Source organism: Thalia democratica, chromosome 6, assembly GCF_965202585.1.
Source record: "Thalia democratica chromosome 6, ktThaDemo2.hap1.1, whole genome shotgun sequence".
Lineage (NCBI taxonomy): Eukaryota > Metazoa > Chordata > Thaliacea > Salpida > Salpidae > Thalia > Thalia democratica.
The window spans coordinates 61,968,564-61,985,809 of record NC_139170.1 but is presented as its reverse complement, the minus strand read 5'-3'; the positions used below and the strand labels follow the sequence as shown (position 1 = coordinate 61,985,809).

The window sequence follows — 17,246 nt, the reverse complement described above, 5'->3', positions numbered from 1 at the left end:
TTGAAGTTTTATCAATACATGTTTGTTTGTACTAATTATAATCATTTGGTCAAAACAGAATTTGATTTATTTGTATAAATTTAACAAAAAACTATATTTTTGAAATCAAAAACATCTTCAATTTTCAAAATGTCCAACTTGTTTAGTCTTAATAAGTTTTACTTTTGCTAAGAATAGCTACAAATGTACAAAATCTACTGAAACACAAGACACACTATTTTTTAGAAAATGTACAAGCTGTGAAATAAAATATTTACAAAACTCACTTAATCAGTTATATGAAAACTATGATTTTTACAAATGGATGAGCAAAAGTTTTTAACAATAGAAAGATTAGAACCTAGAATGATTAAAGTTACAGCATACACAAGAAAACTTATAACTAGCCAAAAAAAAGCATATCATAAATTCACCTAATTAATACTACTATCAAAACAAATTGACTAAGGGGTATAAAAAACAATTATTAATAAGACTCTTGAAAAGAACAGTACCTAACAAGTTTAAAATTAGCTAGCAGCATATATGCTAAATAATAAAAGGTCCTACAGGTTTTCTCAATTTATACAAAATTTTGAACTTCACATACAATCCAAGACTAATTCAAATTACAGCTTGGACAGTATCACTCATCTGAATGATTTTTGATAAACTCCTCGATGTGCCCTTTCGCTTTATCGACCTCCTTGTAATCCACAACCCTGAACACCATCTTGTCTTTGGCGCCTGCAACCATTGCAGACAAGCGCTTTCCATCGCCTTCGCGGAACAAGCACAACGTCGGCTTGCTCTTCAACTTGGCCTGACCGAGCTCGTACCCAACACCCAGCGACGGCATCGTCACCTCAGCAACTATGACGTCACTCTCATCCAACCACGCGATGTCGCGGTCGTGGATTGCGATGTCACTCAATCCGGAATCGGGCAGGAGAACGCCGTTCGCGTCCTTCTCCTTGCAACCAACGTGCTCAGTCAAAACCTGGCAGTTTAAAGATTGGATGTGCTTGATGAGCTGCATGTAGATGTCCGCGTGGTCCCTGCCACCCCTGATGCTCCCGCAGAAGTACACTTTCATAGTTTTATTTAGATAAATTTCTGTAAAAACAAAGGTATTTTATTTGTTGTATTTTAATTGTGACTACAATATTAACTATTAAGGGCATAGGGGGGTAAACACCCTTTTTTGGTTTTTGATCTTATCTTATATAGTTTTCACTAAGCTACAAGATGCTTTTTACAGATTTAAAAAATTCAAAATAATTTTTGAGATATAGCCGGTCAAAGTCGGAGCCAACAATAAGATCCTTATGGGAGGCGCAAACTAAAACTGCAAAAATAGACTATTTTACTAAAAATCTATCTTCTCCTACGTTTTTTGAGATAACTACCTCAAATTTTCAGGAAATTTTCCTTAATATATTTAGAAAATTCTGTCTGAAGGAATTTTGAAAAAAATAAAAAATAAAAATTTTATATAAAAAATAAACAAAAAAAACAGTTTTTTTTTTGTTTTTTTGTTATAAAAATTTTATTTTTTAATTTTTTAAAATTCTGTTCCGACAGAATTTTCTAAATACTGCAAAGAACATTTCCTGAAAATTTGAGGTAGTTATCTCAAAAAACGTAGGAGGAGATAGATTTTTAGTGATTTCTAGTTATTTGCCGTTTTAGTTTGCGCCTCCCATAAGGATCCTATTGTTGCCTCTGACTTTGATCGGCTATATCTCAAAAGTTATTTTGAATTTTTTAAATCTGTAAAAAGCATCTTGTAGTTTAGTAAAAACTATATAAAATAAGATCAAAAACCAAAAAAGGGTGTTTACCCTTCCTATGCCCTTAATTATAAGTACTCAAGTTTTTGGCCCCTAATATTGTCACAAAAGTATACATTCATGTTTAATTATTTTAATTTCTCTTATAAATACTAACAGTTTAGTTAATGGTAATTTAAATTTAAGTACACAAGCTAAGTCATAGACTTCTGATACAACCACAGAAGTAGTTTTAGAAAACTTTCAGTTTTAAACAAACAAGGTTTTTTATTAAACACAAACATATTTCAACAAATTTTAATCAGTATGATAAAATTGTTACAAAATTAGGAAAATTTTAAACTTATATAGGCTTATAATTACATCAGAATTTAGTTTATCAAGGGTAACACAAAACAAATATAAAAATAAAGTTCTGTAACTTTATTGTTCATTTAAAGGCATAGGGCTAACTCTTTTTTCAATTTATTCTTATTTTTTACATAATTAGATAAGCCGCTTGTTAACTTTCACTACTTGTTAAAATTTTATGTGACTTTTGAGATATAAGCAATCAAAATTAGAGCATTCATTGGTTTCTTATGGGAGGAGCAAACTAAAACAGCAAAAATAGACTATTTGAAATAGTATTTCTTTAAAAATCTGTCTTCTCCTTCAGTTTTTGAGTCATTGTTTCAAAACTTTTTAAGAATTACCTTTAATAAATTGAAAAAACAACTTTAAAAGTACCTTGTAGAAAATAGACTCCTAATTTTTGTAAAAAAGTTTTTTATAGAAAAATTAAGCAAAATATATATTTTATATAAATTTTGATCATATACATATTTTTAATCCTTTTTTCAAAAATCCACTTCCTAGAAGTTGTTTGTAATATTGAAAAGTAAATTTCCTGAAAATTTGAATTAAATTGCTTTAAAAATGAAGAAGTAAATAAATTTTTAGTGATTTTTTTTTTAAATCCTGAGAAAATTGCCATTGAAAGTTTTGAAAACTGTTATACAGTAATCTCTTGCTTATTTACGCACATTGTGTCCACAGAAAAAGTGCGTAAAGATATGAGAGATCGTGAGAGGTACCAAATATACTCACTATAATGGCTGTTTTTTAATATTGCTTGTAGTTAAAAGCAGACTGGGCACTTTCTGACTTTTAACTATTTGTTTACTTTATTTATAAATATGAAAACAACAGATAAAACTATACATATGTCAAAAAAATTTAATTTCTATAAAATAGTAATACGAGTAGAAATAGTTTTAGTATTTTAATAATAAGTAGAAAATATCTTTACCTTTATTTATATGTGACATTTATATTCTATTCTACTTAGCAAGTTCAATTTATAATTAAGCATTTCTTTACAATTATAAAATGGTGTTTATTTATATATAGGGCAAGACTGCTGTATTATTTCTTTGTGTTTTAAACTTTCATTATTTCATTATACTTTCATTATTAAACACAGTCATATTTATTTCAGAATTTTGATTTAATCTTGTATTGTTAACAAAATTTCTGATATACTGAGGTATAACTAAATGTTTATCAATTAGTCAAGGAACATAAATTTACAAAGTCTAAAGATATAGAGGTGTGTTAGCATTCAAAAACATTTTTTACATTAAAAATATAAAACAAACCTAATTTGTGCAATATTTTAAAAAATTAAAATTTTTATTTTTTGAACTTTATAAAATTCTGAAATGCGTAACTAAACAAGAGTGCGTAACGTCACGAGTGCGTAAAGATCTGAGAGCTTACTGTACTTTGTCTTCTATATAAAATGAAAATTTGACAGAAATACTATTATTGATTAATAATTATTAATTAACAACATGTTATTGATTTTAATATTTTTGTAGGTGTTTGTTTGTAGGTATATTTAGTTTACTGTGTATTACTATTTATGATTATTAAACTGCTTTTACAAATTCAGTTATAAATGTTGCTTAAAAATTCTGTTTGAATACAAGTTTTATAACTATTAAGAACACGTGAAATACTAAGTTGCCTATAAAATATAAACTTAATTCCTGCAAGTAGTATTATTACTAAAGTTAGTATGAAATGCTAGTCCTTTAAATTTTATATAAAACAATTTTGTGTTCACAATACTCTATAATTTTTCAAAACTTGTGTACAATAAACTTTTTTTTATAGATAATTCTTTCTAAACTATTATAAATCTACTTGTAAAACTAATACTTGAAAATATTTTTATAACAAAACATATGAATTGAAATTATCTATCTATATCATTTAATTATTAAATTTTAAAAAGATTGAATGCAGAATTTTTTTAATTTTGTAGAATTAAATACAATTTAAAAAAAAACACCTTTTATTTTTTTTATTAATCTAAAATTTTTATTGTTTAATATTTTTAAAATTCCAACTTTCAAATTCCAATTCCAATTTCCAAGAAAATTGACCCCTAAAAATTTGCAGTCCATTGTTTGTATTGGAAACTTTTTATAAAAATTACAATATCTCAAAAGCTAAGTAAGATTTTTTAATTCTATAAAAAATTGGGTTGTAGCTAGTACTTTAAGCTTTCACATAAGATCCATTGTTATTTTTAGTAAAAAAAAGTGTTGGACCCCCCTATGCCCCTAACAACAACTCAGAATTATTAAAACTGGAATTGTCAAAACTTTAAAAAAGTCATTTACCCATCTAAACTAGCCTTAACTTGCAAAAAAAGGCTGTATTAGTCTAAACTAATTAAAAAAGTCTTTGTCACTTTATATTTTAAGGGCATAGGTGAGTAAACACCTTTTTTTGGTTTTTGATCTTATTTTATATAGTTTTTACTAAAACGCAAACTAAAACCGCGAAAATAGACTATTTCACTAAAAATCTATCTTCTCCTATGTTTTTTGAGATAAATACCTCAAACTTTCAGGAAGTGTTCCTTGATATATTTAAAAAAATTTTCGGAAGGAATTTTTAAAATAATTAAAAATTAAAAAATTTTATAAAAAATAAACAAAAAAGTTTTTTTTTGTTTTTTTATTATAAATTTTTTTTTAAATAATTTTTATTAAATTCCTTCTGACAGAATTTTCTAAATACTGCAAGGAACATTTCCTGAAAATTTGAGGTAGTTATCTCAAAAAACCTAGGAGGAGATAGATTTATAGTGATTTCTAGTTGTTTGCCGTGTTAGTTTGCGCCTCCCATAAGGATCCTCTTGTTGCCTCCAACTTTGACCGGCTATATCTCAAAAATTATTTTGAATTTTTTTAATCTGTAAAAAGCATCTTGTAGCTTAGTAAAAACTATATAAAATAAGATCAAAAACCAAGGGTTAAAAAGGATGTTTACCCCCCCCCCCCCTATGCCCTTAATTTTCTTTGAGTTATCCTGAGTAGCCTTAATAACTGCCTGTTTAAATATTGTTAAACCCTATAATGTTCAGTATAATAATCAAGGCTGTGGGGCAACGTTTTTTACAAGTGGAGTTTATTTTTTTTGAGCTATCAAACACTTTTACCAATTAACAAAACTTATTATTATTAAAAGTATTTTTTTAAATAAAGAGATCAAACTTAATGAGTTTAAAGGGTTTCTCACAAAAAAAGCAAACTAGAAAGGGAAAAAAAGACAGTTAAATAAGATTAAATAATATAAATTGTTCTTTTTTTAAAACCCATCTTCTTAAAAATTTTAATGAAGTCAAATACTAATTTTGAAATAATATGTTTAAACATCTTTTCTAAGTTGAAACACCACTTTATTTTAATTTATATATCTAAATCGTAATTCCAAGCACTTTATAAACTTCAACTTATATAAATTTTTTTAATATTTAATAAATGTTTTCAAAAATTTTGGGTTTCTTTCTAAAAAAATAAAAATGTATATGTAATTTCAGTTAAATTCTGAATTCTTGAGAAGATACAAAGCTGTGTTTAAATTGTTTATGCAAGTAATTTTAACAAATCAAACTATATCACATAATTCAAGTATTTTCTTATGTTTTAAAATAAGTAACTTATGATTTCATACATGAAGCTTCTGTAAAGGTCGCTGTTAACTTTTGTAATAAAAATGTATTGATCCCTTATGGCCTTAAAAGTATTTGAAGAATAACTAAACATTATATTCAATTTTTGTAAAAATTTATACTTTATACAGACTTCTTATTCGATGACAGTAAATGTATAGTTTTACTACAAAAACTATGTTTGACAAAATTGTAATGCACATATAGTTATGTAAGTTAATATACATACTATTAAAGATCATAAAATTATATTTATCAAGTTTCAATTCTACCTATTAATGAAATAATAATAATTTAGGATTTCTACAACTTGGTTTGTTTATTTGTTTAAAATAAGATAAAGTTGATAAATGGTTGTGTTTTATTTAACTTTTTATTAAGTACTCAAAAACAAAATTTTTGCTATCAATAAAACTTCAACAAATTATGAATTTAGTGTAAATATTAATGGTTTTCTTGTTGAGCAGAGAGAAAGTAAAAATAATTAGACGTGGTTTTGGATGATAAGTTGAATTGGAAGAAACATTGGAGTTCTCTCACATCAAAATTGTCTGGGAGTTGTTACATTTTGTTTTAATTGAGATATTATTTGAACACAATTACATTTCAAATTATATATTATAGTTTGTTTTGTCCGCACATACAATATTGTATATCTGCTTTGGGTGGTGCTGCTGACTATTACTTAAAACCAATATGCAAAAAAGTTAAACAGACGTTTGCCTGTCCTGACAACAACAAAATGGTTTGTAAAATAAAATTATGTGTATAAATTGCCAAATTGTAAATTGATGCATAAAATTCTTTAATAAGATTTGATGTAGATCACAATAGATTTACACTTGTTAGTTCTGTTCACTAACAAGGTTTTCAAAGAAAACTAATTTTATAATCGAAAGACCTACAACAAGACTTGGCCTAAATTGATTTAGGTATTTGGATCCAAATTTTTGTTCTAGTGTCCCTGAAACTTTTAAAAACTTTTAAGAATATTGTTTCAAATATAGTCATAAAAACTTCTTGTTAAATAACTACAAAGAGTAGATATAGAGTGTTTCTGTATGTATGTTTTATTTGTGTAGAAATCTGATCATGTTATATGGGCAGCAGATTCTGATGGGTTTTTATTCTTATGATTGTCCTGCTAATGAAAAAGTGATTGTCATATATTATTGAAATATATTATATTTATTGTTAAGGCCATTGGGGGGGTTGACAACTTTTTTTTTACAAAAATTAAATTGGTTTTTATATGAAACAAACTACAAGCCAGTTTTATAGAGTTAAAAAATATCATTTAACTTTTGAGATATTGCAAAAAAATTGAGATATTTGTAAAACGTTTTCAATATTTTTTTAAACAATAAAAAGCATCTTTAAGCTTAGAAAAAACTCTATATAATAAGGTCAACTTATAAAAAACATAGCTTACCCCCCCCCTATGGCCTTAATTTATTTTATTTGATATAACTTTATTACTGTGTTTGATTAAAGATAGTTCATTTTATTATTTATTTTTATTAGAATTTAAAGGTTTAAGTTAATACAAATTGTATAATTATTTTTTATGGCTTTATTACTCTTTTAGTTTTATTTGAAGTAAATAGTAATAAACTTGTATAATACTTATTTTTTTATTGATTTTATTTTTGATATATATTTTTTTTATGCAAACAGTATTATTTTTTCAAACTTAAAGTGTTTATTCATTTAAATTTTTTATACAACTTAATACTTTCAGTTGGATATTGGTTTATTTGAGTTTGCAATGTGATTACACTGGTGGCAGTGTAACCACATGATTGGATTTTGGATGTGTTTTTTGTTGTTGAATTGGAAGATATTTGCTAGGTGATTTGAGCTTCATGATTTTCCCACACTTTGAGGTTTTTAGTGTTGAGGTTTAACCTTGTCAGTGTTTGCAAAAAGACAAGTCACTAAAGAATTTTTTCAGTTGATATATTGTTTTTTTATTTTTGTTTTTTGGTTAGCTTAGTGTTAATTTGAAAGGGAGAGATATAATTACTTTAAGTGCTTGCTTGACCTTCAAAAAATGTTTATCAATGTAAAGGGAAGAGTAAGTTTGAAAGATTTTTTTGTTATGCTTAACTTTAGGCGAGCATGCTTTGATTGATAACTTATTTTATATTTTTTTAATTTTTTTTTTTTGCATTTATTATTTGTATTTTATTTTTATTATCACAGTTACCCCTAACCCTTACCCTCTGTCAGTAGCTTTTTTTTTAATTATCAATTAATTATATTATATTAATTAATAATTATATTAATTATAAGTTACCAACCACAGCATGCTCACCTATAGTTAAGCAAAACCAATAATTTTCTAAAAAATCTCCAGATAAAAATTTAAAATAAATAAAAGTTGAAGTCAGTTAAGTTCTTAACTAATAAAAAAAACTTTTTTTTTAATGGTAAAAATACATAAGTCTTAAACTTCACCCCTAGCAACAATAAACATTTTCTAGGGAAAAGTGAGTGTGTTACATCATGCGTAATTTTACCTGACCTGTTAATATTCAACTCATACTATCCAAAAACAAAAAACTATGTTTTATACAATTATATATACAAAAAACCCTTGGTGACACACAATTTGGAGAACACTCACAAGGCTAATAATTCAACACTAAAGACCACAAAGTGTGGGAAAATCATGAAGCTCAAATCCCTAAGTAGATAATAAACAGTGCTACAACAAAAAATCACTTAAACAATCCAATCATGTAATCACTGCCACCTTAGTGTACAATTAGTTGTTGAGAAAATGCAATCAACTTGTGTTATTGAATACATCAATATTAAATAACTATCCTAAAACTTACTAAGATCCTATTTCACTCCTATCAAATATCAATAAGATCATTGAAAAGGCTGTATATAGTCGTCTGTAAAGTTTTTTTAGTAAATTTAGTATACTTAATAGCTCCCAGTTTGGTTTCAGAGAAGGACATTCTATTACTCTAGCCTTATCAGAGTTTGTGGAGTTTACACTAACTTCTTTTGATAAAGGTAATGCCGTTTGTGGAGTGTTGTTAAATCTAAGAAAGGCATTTGACTGTGTAGACAGAGAAATTTTATTAAACAAGTTGGAATATTATGGAGTTAAGGGGAAAATGCTTAAATTTTTAGAATTTCATCTCACTGAAGGAAACAATTTGTAGATTTTGCAGGGTACACATCAACTTGTGAAAGTATCAAAGCAGGAGTGCCACAAGGCTTGGTTTTGGGACCCTTGTTATTTCTGGTGTACATCAACAACTTACAGAATAATACAACACTAAAAATCTTGGGGTATAGTTTTTGAACAAGCAGTTTTTATTTACTAACATTTTTTTTATGTGAGTTTATAAATAAGTATGATTATGTTTTTTATTTATTAATATTTTTTTTTTAATTTTTAAAAATAATTGTTGAGTTTGTTTCAGAGTAACAGGGTTTTTGAACAGGTATAGTTGAAACTTATTTTGTTTATTTTTATTTCTAAGTGAGATTTATTAAATAATTTTTTATTTACTTAAGAAGTTGTTAAGTCTTTTTTCTTGTTTTTTGTTTTCTTTTTTAAACACATTTAGTTTCAGAAAAAGAAGATATGTTAGTTATTGCATTTTTACTACTTCTCCCTTTTTGTTCTATTATTGACCTTTTTATTGCATTTTTCAGGGTTGCTCTTGTGGAGAGGGCAACAAGAAAAATGTGAACTTACATGATCATAAAAATTGAAATCTTTGGGAGGAGACGGTGTGGTGCCCATGGTAGACTATGATTTTCATGGCTAATATTGGCAGTAAAGGGTTTAAAAAAGAGTGCATACCATTTTTTTCATTAAAGAATTAATTTTTTTAATTAGTTCAAGTTAAAAAAAATTCATAAATTTTACTTAAAATTAGATTTTATCAAAGTTTTAAATAAAGCTTATCAAAATTATTTACAAATATATGGTGTGAGGCTCGATGACCGATTGGTCTTTCTCCACACCAACCCATTGACCATAGTTGTGAGCGCTCACTTTTTTCTTTCTTTCGTTCTAAGTAACTATTTTACTGAGATGTTACTCAGAAAATAAATTATAATAGAGAATATTAAATTTGTTTCATAAAGATGAATAACTTTCATAAATTTGGAACTTCATATGAGATCTATTCTAATAAACAGACTAAAAAAACTATGGAAAAAAATAAGCTTTAGTCATAAATCCATAAAATGATGACTAACCTTTTGATTGAACATGTAAATGGTGTTAGTTAACCCATGATTAGGAACTAAATAGTAAGTGAACTTAGGGAAATATATCTGTAAGAGGTGGTTAAACTTAAGTTTACTAACATTTAAAAAGTCAAGAGAAATGTAAGGTTTCTATAAGTTTGTTTCTTTGATTTTCAAGTTTTAGATTGTTTTTTGTCATAGAGCAGTTGATTAACCCTCAGTTTAACACAAGTCAAGCTCATGAAAACAATTTGGCCTATTGACATATTGGAAATTTTATTCTTATCATACATTTAAAAGATAAACACTTTTTAACTTGTTTTCTTTTCAATTTGTCTTAATTTCGTAGCTTTATTTAAAAAGTTTGAACTAGCAAAATAATAAGATTATAAGTTTGTTTGTAAAAATCTGAACTAAACTATAAAATTTTATTTTTATTTTATTTTTAGCCGTTAAAATTGTTACTTTACAATAATTTTCTTTACGATAAGATAAAAAATTAACTACTTATTTCATAAATACCACATTTAACTCAATTTTTAACAAAAAGAATATAAAACAAACCGTAGCATTTATAGTACTTTGTTTTTTTTTTTACTTACAAATTTTATCATAACATAAAAATTTAGTATTATATGTTTTAATTTTTCGAAAACTAATGAAAAGATCTTAACTTCTAGAGGAGAAATTATATTTATTAAATTCTTTCGAGATATTTTAAAGCAGACTCAGTTTCAGTCAAAGACCTCTTCATAGCTTATTTTAAAAAATCTTATTCGAATAGAGTCTTTTAAAATATCTTAAAAGAAGTTAATCAATAAATTTTAGTTACAAAAAAATTAAAAACATCTAGATACAAAACTTTTATTTAGTTTTCTCGTTTTTGTACTTTTTTTTTTTAATTTAATGTTAATAAAATTAACTAATAATAAACAAAAGCTAGCTAACGGCATAGAACTATTGTTAATAAATTGACACTAACAATTAACAATACTTTATAAAAGTATATTTCACAAAAGTATTATCAAACTTTGTTAATTTTTTGTAAAATTTTGCAAAATATAAGACTTAATAGATAAAGATTATTGTAGTAGTTCGTATTTCGTAGTCATTAAAATACTTTTTATTTTGTTCTTTTTATAAGATTTTATTTATTTTTTTGATTTTTTATAAGTTGTTTGTAACGGGAACGGGTCACTTTTGCACGAGCGTCACTTTTGCACGAAGACACTTTTGCACGAGGGGACACTTTTGCACGAGGGTCACTTTTGCACGAAGGGTCACTTTTGCACGAGGGGACACTTTTGCACGGCGACTCTTTTGCACGAGCGTCACTTTAGCACGAGGGGACACTTTTGCACGGCGTCACCTTTGCACGCAGGGTCACTTTTGCACGAGGGGACACTTTTGCACGGCGACTCTTTTGCACGAGCGTCACTTTTGCACGAGGGGACACTTTTGCACGGCGTCACTTTTGCACGGAGGGTCACTTTTGCACGAGGGGACACTTTTGCACGGCGACTCTTTTGCACGGAGGGTCACTTTTGCACGAGGTGACACTTTTGCACAGCGACATTTTTTAAATTTTCTTTTTTTTTTTTCGACGTAAACAATACTCGCTTTTAAACGCAAGTTGTTGTAAATAACTAAAATGTGATAGTTTTTTAATGAAATTTTAATTTAAAGTTTTTTTTGAAGTTTTACGTAGAACAATATAATAACGTACCACAATTCATTAATTTATATTTATTAGCTTAATTTAAATAAACTAGTTGAATACACATTTTTGATTAAAAAAAAAAGCAATTTTGAATACATTAAATGAAAATAATCTGAATTTTGTTACTTTTTAAACAGAAAGATAAACTTAATTTAGTAAGGCTTAAAACACGAATTTTGAGTATTATTTTTACTTATTTTCTCTTGATGTTATAGTTAGCATTATATAGCTGTTAATAAAATATTTTTAATTTATTTTTATTTCAAACAATTGTTAAATTAAAAATAAAGATTTAGTTAGTTTATAAAGTGTAAAGGTATTTCATATTTTACCTGATGTTTATTTTTATTTTTTAATTTAGCGTGAGAATAAAAAAAGTAAGAAAATAGCGCATTTTTCATGATTTAAACTTAGATTATTTCATTACAATAATGTTGCATGATCATGATAAGCCAATGAGAGAGTAACACTTGGAAGTTTGAACTTATGTTCATCAAAAGTATCAAGAGATGCTTACACCAGCAATCCATGATCATGAAATAAGCCAATTAGAGCCTAACGTTAATGTCTTTGGAGCGTTAGGTTTTTATTTTTGTTGTTAGTCAATGCATTTAAATACTTGATGATGATCGTTCTACATCAAAGCGTAAATAAATATAAGTTTGTGGTTAAAATTTTGCTTTTTATGTTAACCTATAAATTTTATATAATATTTTTTTTTGTTATAATAAATATACTACATGTGTTATTTTATTTTTTCTTAATGTGTCTTCCAGTTTAAGTGGTCTAGGTTTTGATGCCTAGGTTCATCATATGAATAATAAACTTGTAGCCGTATAGTAAAATATATAAAAAGGCATAGTTGTTGATTAATATATTAAAATTCAAAATAAGCTAGAACAACTTACTTACACTTAAAGTATTTTTTATCCTAGTTTCTAAATGAATTAACTTTATTGTCCCTGGTATGAATCTTTTATAAATAATTTTATTTTATCTTTTCGTTAGTTTGTTTCTAACATTAACTTATACTTTTTAAGATTTTAGATCTCTCATTTTTTGCCTTTAATATAGGTATATTATAAAATTTTAGTTTTCAGTTTCTTTTTATGTTACAGACTTGGTAGTAGCTAAAAAACTGTTAATCGGCCTGCATGCAAAATTAATTTTTCGTGCGAAAAAGTCATCATGACAAAATGTCGCTGTGCGAAAATTTCATTGTAAAAATGTGACGTTGTGCTACAATGCTGTCGTAAAAAATTGTCATCGTGAAAAAATGTCGCCGTGCAAAAGTGTCTCCTCGTGCAAAAGTGACGCCGTGCGAAAGTGTCACCTCGTGCAAAAGTGACCCTCCGTGCAAAAGAATCGCCGTGCAAAAGTGTCCCCTCGTGCAAAAGTGACCCTCGGTGCAAAAGTGATGCCGTGCAAAAGTGTCCCCTCGTGCAAAAGTGACGCTCGTGCAAAAGAGTCGCCGTGCAAAAATGTCCCCTCGTGCAAAAGTGACCCTCCGTGCAAAAGTGACGCCGTGCAAAAGTGTCCCCTCGTGCTAAAGTGACGCTCGTGCAAAAGAGTCGCCGTGCAAAAGTGTCCCCTCGTGCAAAAGTGACCCTTCGTGCAAAAGTGACCCTCGTGCAAAAGTGTCCCCTCGTGCAAAAGTGACGCTCGTGCAAAAGTGACGCTCGTGCAAAAGTGACACCCACCCGTTTGTAACATAGTTGTATAAAACTGAACTGTTATGTTAATTTGATTATTTTTTATTTAAAACTATAAACGACAAAACAAAATCACTTATTACTAAATATATATTTACTTTAAATGTGAAATTAACAATGATACTTTTATTTTAGACAGTTTTTTACATCTTGTTTTTAAAGTGCAAGTTACTATTTCTAATGTTTTTTCAAAGCAATTAATAGACGTTTTATGTAGAATTATTAAAAAAAAATTATCAAGTTTTTATATTACTATTTTTTTATTGATTTACTTTAAAGTAAATTTTGTTATTCAAATTGTTACCTACTCTAATTAATCTACCTCTTCGTTTGATTTAATTTATTACTTTTAGAGCACTTTTGGTTTATATTTATAATTATTTCAAAAGCTTATTTCTACAATTCTACAATTTTTAACATTAGACTGCTAAATTTTTCTTAAGTTTTAAAATCGTTTGTTTTTTGCATTTTCTTACTAGTTTTACAACGACTAGGTAAAGATGATATTGTAACAGTTAATAACTGTAGTTCTTAAAAACTTTGATCTACATTTAAAAATCTTACAAACCTATTGCATATTTTTTTACATAGTTCGAGACTCGATTTAACTTCAGTCAGCTAGTAGCCTATCAAGTTATAACTTTAGTATAAATCTCTTTGTGTATGATAATATGTAAATTACTTAGTTTATTTATTTACTTTAAGCTGATTTTGTTTATGAATTTAGTAGTTTCATGTTCTATACCTAAGTTAAAGTTTTAATTTACTTAGTAATTCTAGTACATACAGTTTTCATATTTAAGACTCAAAACTTTTTATTTGTTGTAGTATCTAAATTATTCACATTGTTTTTAAATTCTATGCCAACATAATTTTTATAGAGTTAAAAGTTTTTTACAAAGTTGAAAGTTTTTTTTCAGTTAACAGCTTATTCAATATAAGTAGTTTTAATAATGATTAAAAACTTAAATCCTTTGTGTGTTATAGTTTTAATTTTATTCAGTTTTCTAGCCTATAAGCTAGTAATGTTTTTAAAGTTAAAATTTTTATATTCAGTGTAACTAAGTTCTAATTTAAAGACTCAAAAGTTTTTCTGTATATTATAGTATGTAAATAGCTTGTTTTTTTTCATGATTTATGAGCCACTAAGGTTTTTTTGTTTTTTTTAGTATATAATAGTTTCACGTTCAGTTTTTTAAGGGCCTAAACTCATAAAGTGTTTTTAAGAGTGTTATATTCAAATTCTTGATTACTTTCTAAATAAAATAATTTACAATTTCTAATTTATTTGTTTTGATTTATACTATATTCCATGTTTTGTTTAACTTTTATTTTTCAGATTTAAGTTGTAGCTGAAGATCCTTTAAAGTGTGAAACTTAGTTTTGCAAATGAAAATCTTGAATAATAAATCTTGTATATTTTTTTTACTTAACAAATTTTAAAACAAAGATGTTCAAGTCTTAATAAAGTCTAACTCTAATTAATGTGATGTATTAATGTTTAAAATATAATTTTAATAAAGTGTTCTTTAATACTATGAAATGAACGGTCTGTCAATTTGCAACTTAGCTGCAAGAATACATCTTTGGAGATAGTTTTTATCACATATATCATGTTGACTATTTGTTTAGTTTCGTATTGACAGATTAGATCATATAGTTCAAGATTGGGTTGTTTTTTATGAGAAACTGATCAAATTGACTTAAAAATTGTGCTTGTTTATTAAAAAATACAAAAAAATACTTCCAATGTATTTTATAAGTCAATTAACTTTAGTATAAAATAAAGCAAGGCGTCTAATAGCTTAGGTGTACCGTTTTATACAAAGCAGCATAATTTTCTCTAAAGCAAAAAAGGCATATTTGTAAAGTATTATAATAAAAAAGCTTACATTTATTTACTTTTTTATCGATTTTTAGCAAAAACATGCCGCGGTGTTCATAATTTCTGCTTAATTTTTGTACAAATGGTGCAGTTTGCTGTACTTACTTTAAAAAAGAACGATTTCAGAAGTTTATACTAAAATTTTAGAAATATAATACTTTTAGTTTCGACATAACAGTTGTTTTACTAAAATCTTAAAAACTAATTTTTTATAGACTTTTTTCTAAGTTGTTAAAACTATAAACATAGTCAAAAAAATATAATAATAGATGTTCAAATTAATTACTTCGCCTACTACACGGTTTCAGTGGGATAAAGGTCCGACATTTTCAAATGTTAATAAAATAGTGTGTTTTACACAATACAAAGTTAGTATACAAAATTATGCATACAAACATAACCATAAAAAAATGCCACTAAAATTTTTATTTATTTTGCTCAAGTGAACAACGTTATTGTAATTCATTAAGCTTTGTTGCTTTGCTACAAAGCAGATTTGCGATAAGGTCAAAATACAGTATGCTGATATAGAACTAATTTTTTTTCTTTTAGCAAAAAATAGTATAATCAGGTGACTTTTAACTTGCTTATCGTTATATTGGCAACTTTTTTACAGATTATTGATATTACTCAATGTTTATGTATTCCTAATAAAACTTTTTATTTAGTTTGAAAAGTTAATGTATGACTGCAGTTAATATAATACATTTTTCATTTAATATAATGTCTATATGTTTACAGTGTTTTTTTATTTAAAAGTAAGTTTACAGTGTTTTTTACTAGCTATGAAAATATTTTTGTCAAAAAATTTGTTTTTCTACCAGAAAAAAAAAATTGAAAACAAGACTTTTTTCTGTGATAATTTGTAAACACAACTTAACTTAATATCTTTTTTATCGATTTGTTTAAACAAGGTGTCTGATGTACATTCAATTGTCATTAGGTAAAAATCTTAGTAAATGAACTTTTGAAATGAATAACAAATCGATGGTTTTAGTTTGTTTACTGTGATATCATTTTTTGAAGTTATTTTATGCTGTGTTTTATTGGAAATTGCTTTCCTACTTCGTGTCAAATAATAAAATTCCCCGGTTTGAAAGCACATTTTCTCAAAACAAAAGAATGTAAATTTTACCATACTATTTACAATAAACTAAATCATCACCATGCAATTCAGAATACTACTATGACCTGTAATTGCACTGATTATTATACAAAAAAATTCAGAATAACTCTAGGTAGTTTTCTATTTCAGATGTTTTGAAAAAAAAGTTAGTTAGTATCAATTTTCTAAATCCTAGGCTATTATAGCTTTAAAATAGTTTTAAATATTTTTTTCCTGGACATGACTTTAAACTGTATCCTGGTGTATGACTCGATAACCAAAAGGTTTTTTTGTATACCAGGTTCTTGGACCAAACATTTGAGCGCTTTTTTTTGCATTCAATAAAGTATATCAACTTCTGTGTGGCCTTCATGAAGGCTGTGAAAATTCTCACAGTTGAAAGTTGCAAGATCAAAACCCATGGTCAACAAATATACAAAAAAAGATTTTCTTCTATATACAGAGGACTTTTGTAAAGAATGATAAAGAAATTATTATTAGTATTGTTTGCAGGTTTTGGCTTGTGCTTAAAAGTGTTTAGATATAAGAGTTGTTTATAATTTAAACTAAAAAGTTTTTAATCTAAAACAAAGTATTGTACTTTGATTGATTAGTTATTATACATGTTTTAAAACTACTTTAAAAAATAAAGATTTACCTAGCATGATGTTGCACCAATATCAAGTTGTAATTAAATTATATTCAATGTCTTTTTTGCCATAATTTTAGGTTCAAAATCAATGTTTTAAGCCTAATATGTATAGTCTAAAAAGATACCTTTTTTACTATCTATATAAATACAGAAAATGAATTTAACTT

The 17,246-nt window shown here is 26.5% G+C and overlaps 1 protein-coding gene across 1 annotated transcript; it reads right to left on the bottom strand.

Annotated features, from left to right (window-relative positions):
- Position 1: 1 nt before the first annotated feature.
- Positions 2–1,081, bottom strand: LOC145838367 (5-hydroxymethyl-dUMP N-hydrolase-like). Its single transcript, XM_082945944.1, has one exon. The coding sequence runs from the start codon at positions 1,073–1,075 to the stop codon at positions 626–628; it is 450 nt and encodes a 149-aa protein (XP_082802070.1). The 5' UTR covers positions 1,076–1,081; the 3' UTR covers positions 2–625.
- Between the last annotated feature and the right edge of the window lie 16,165 nt (positions 1,082–17,246).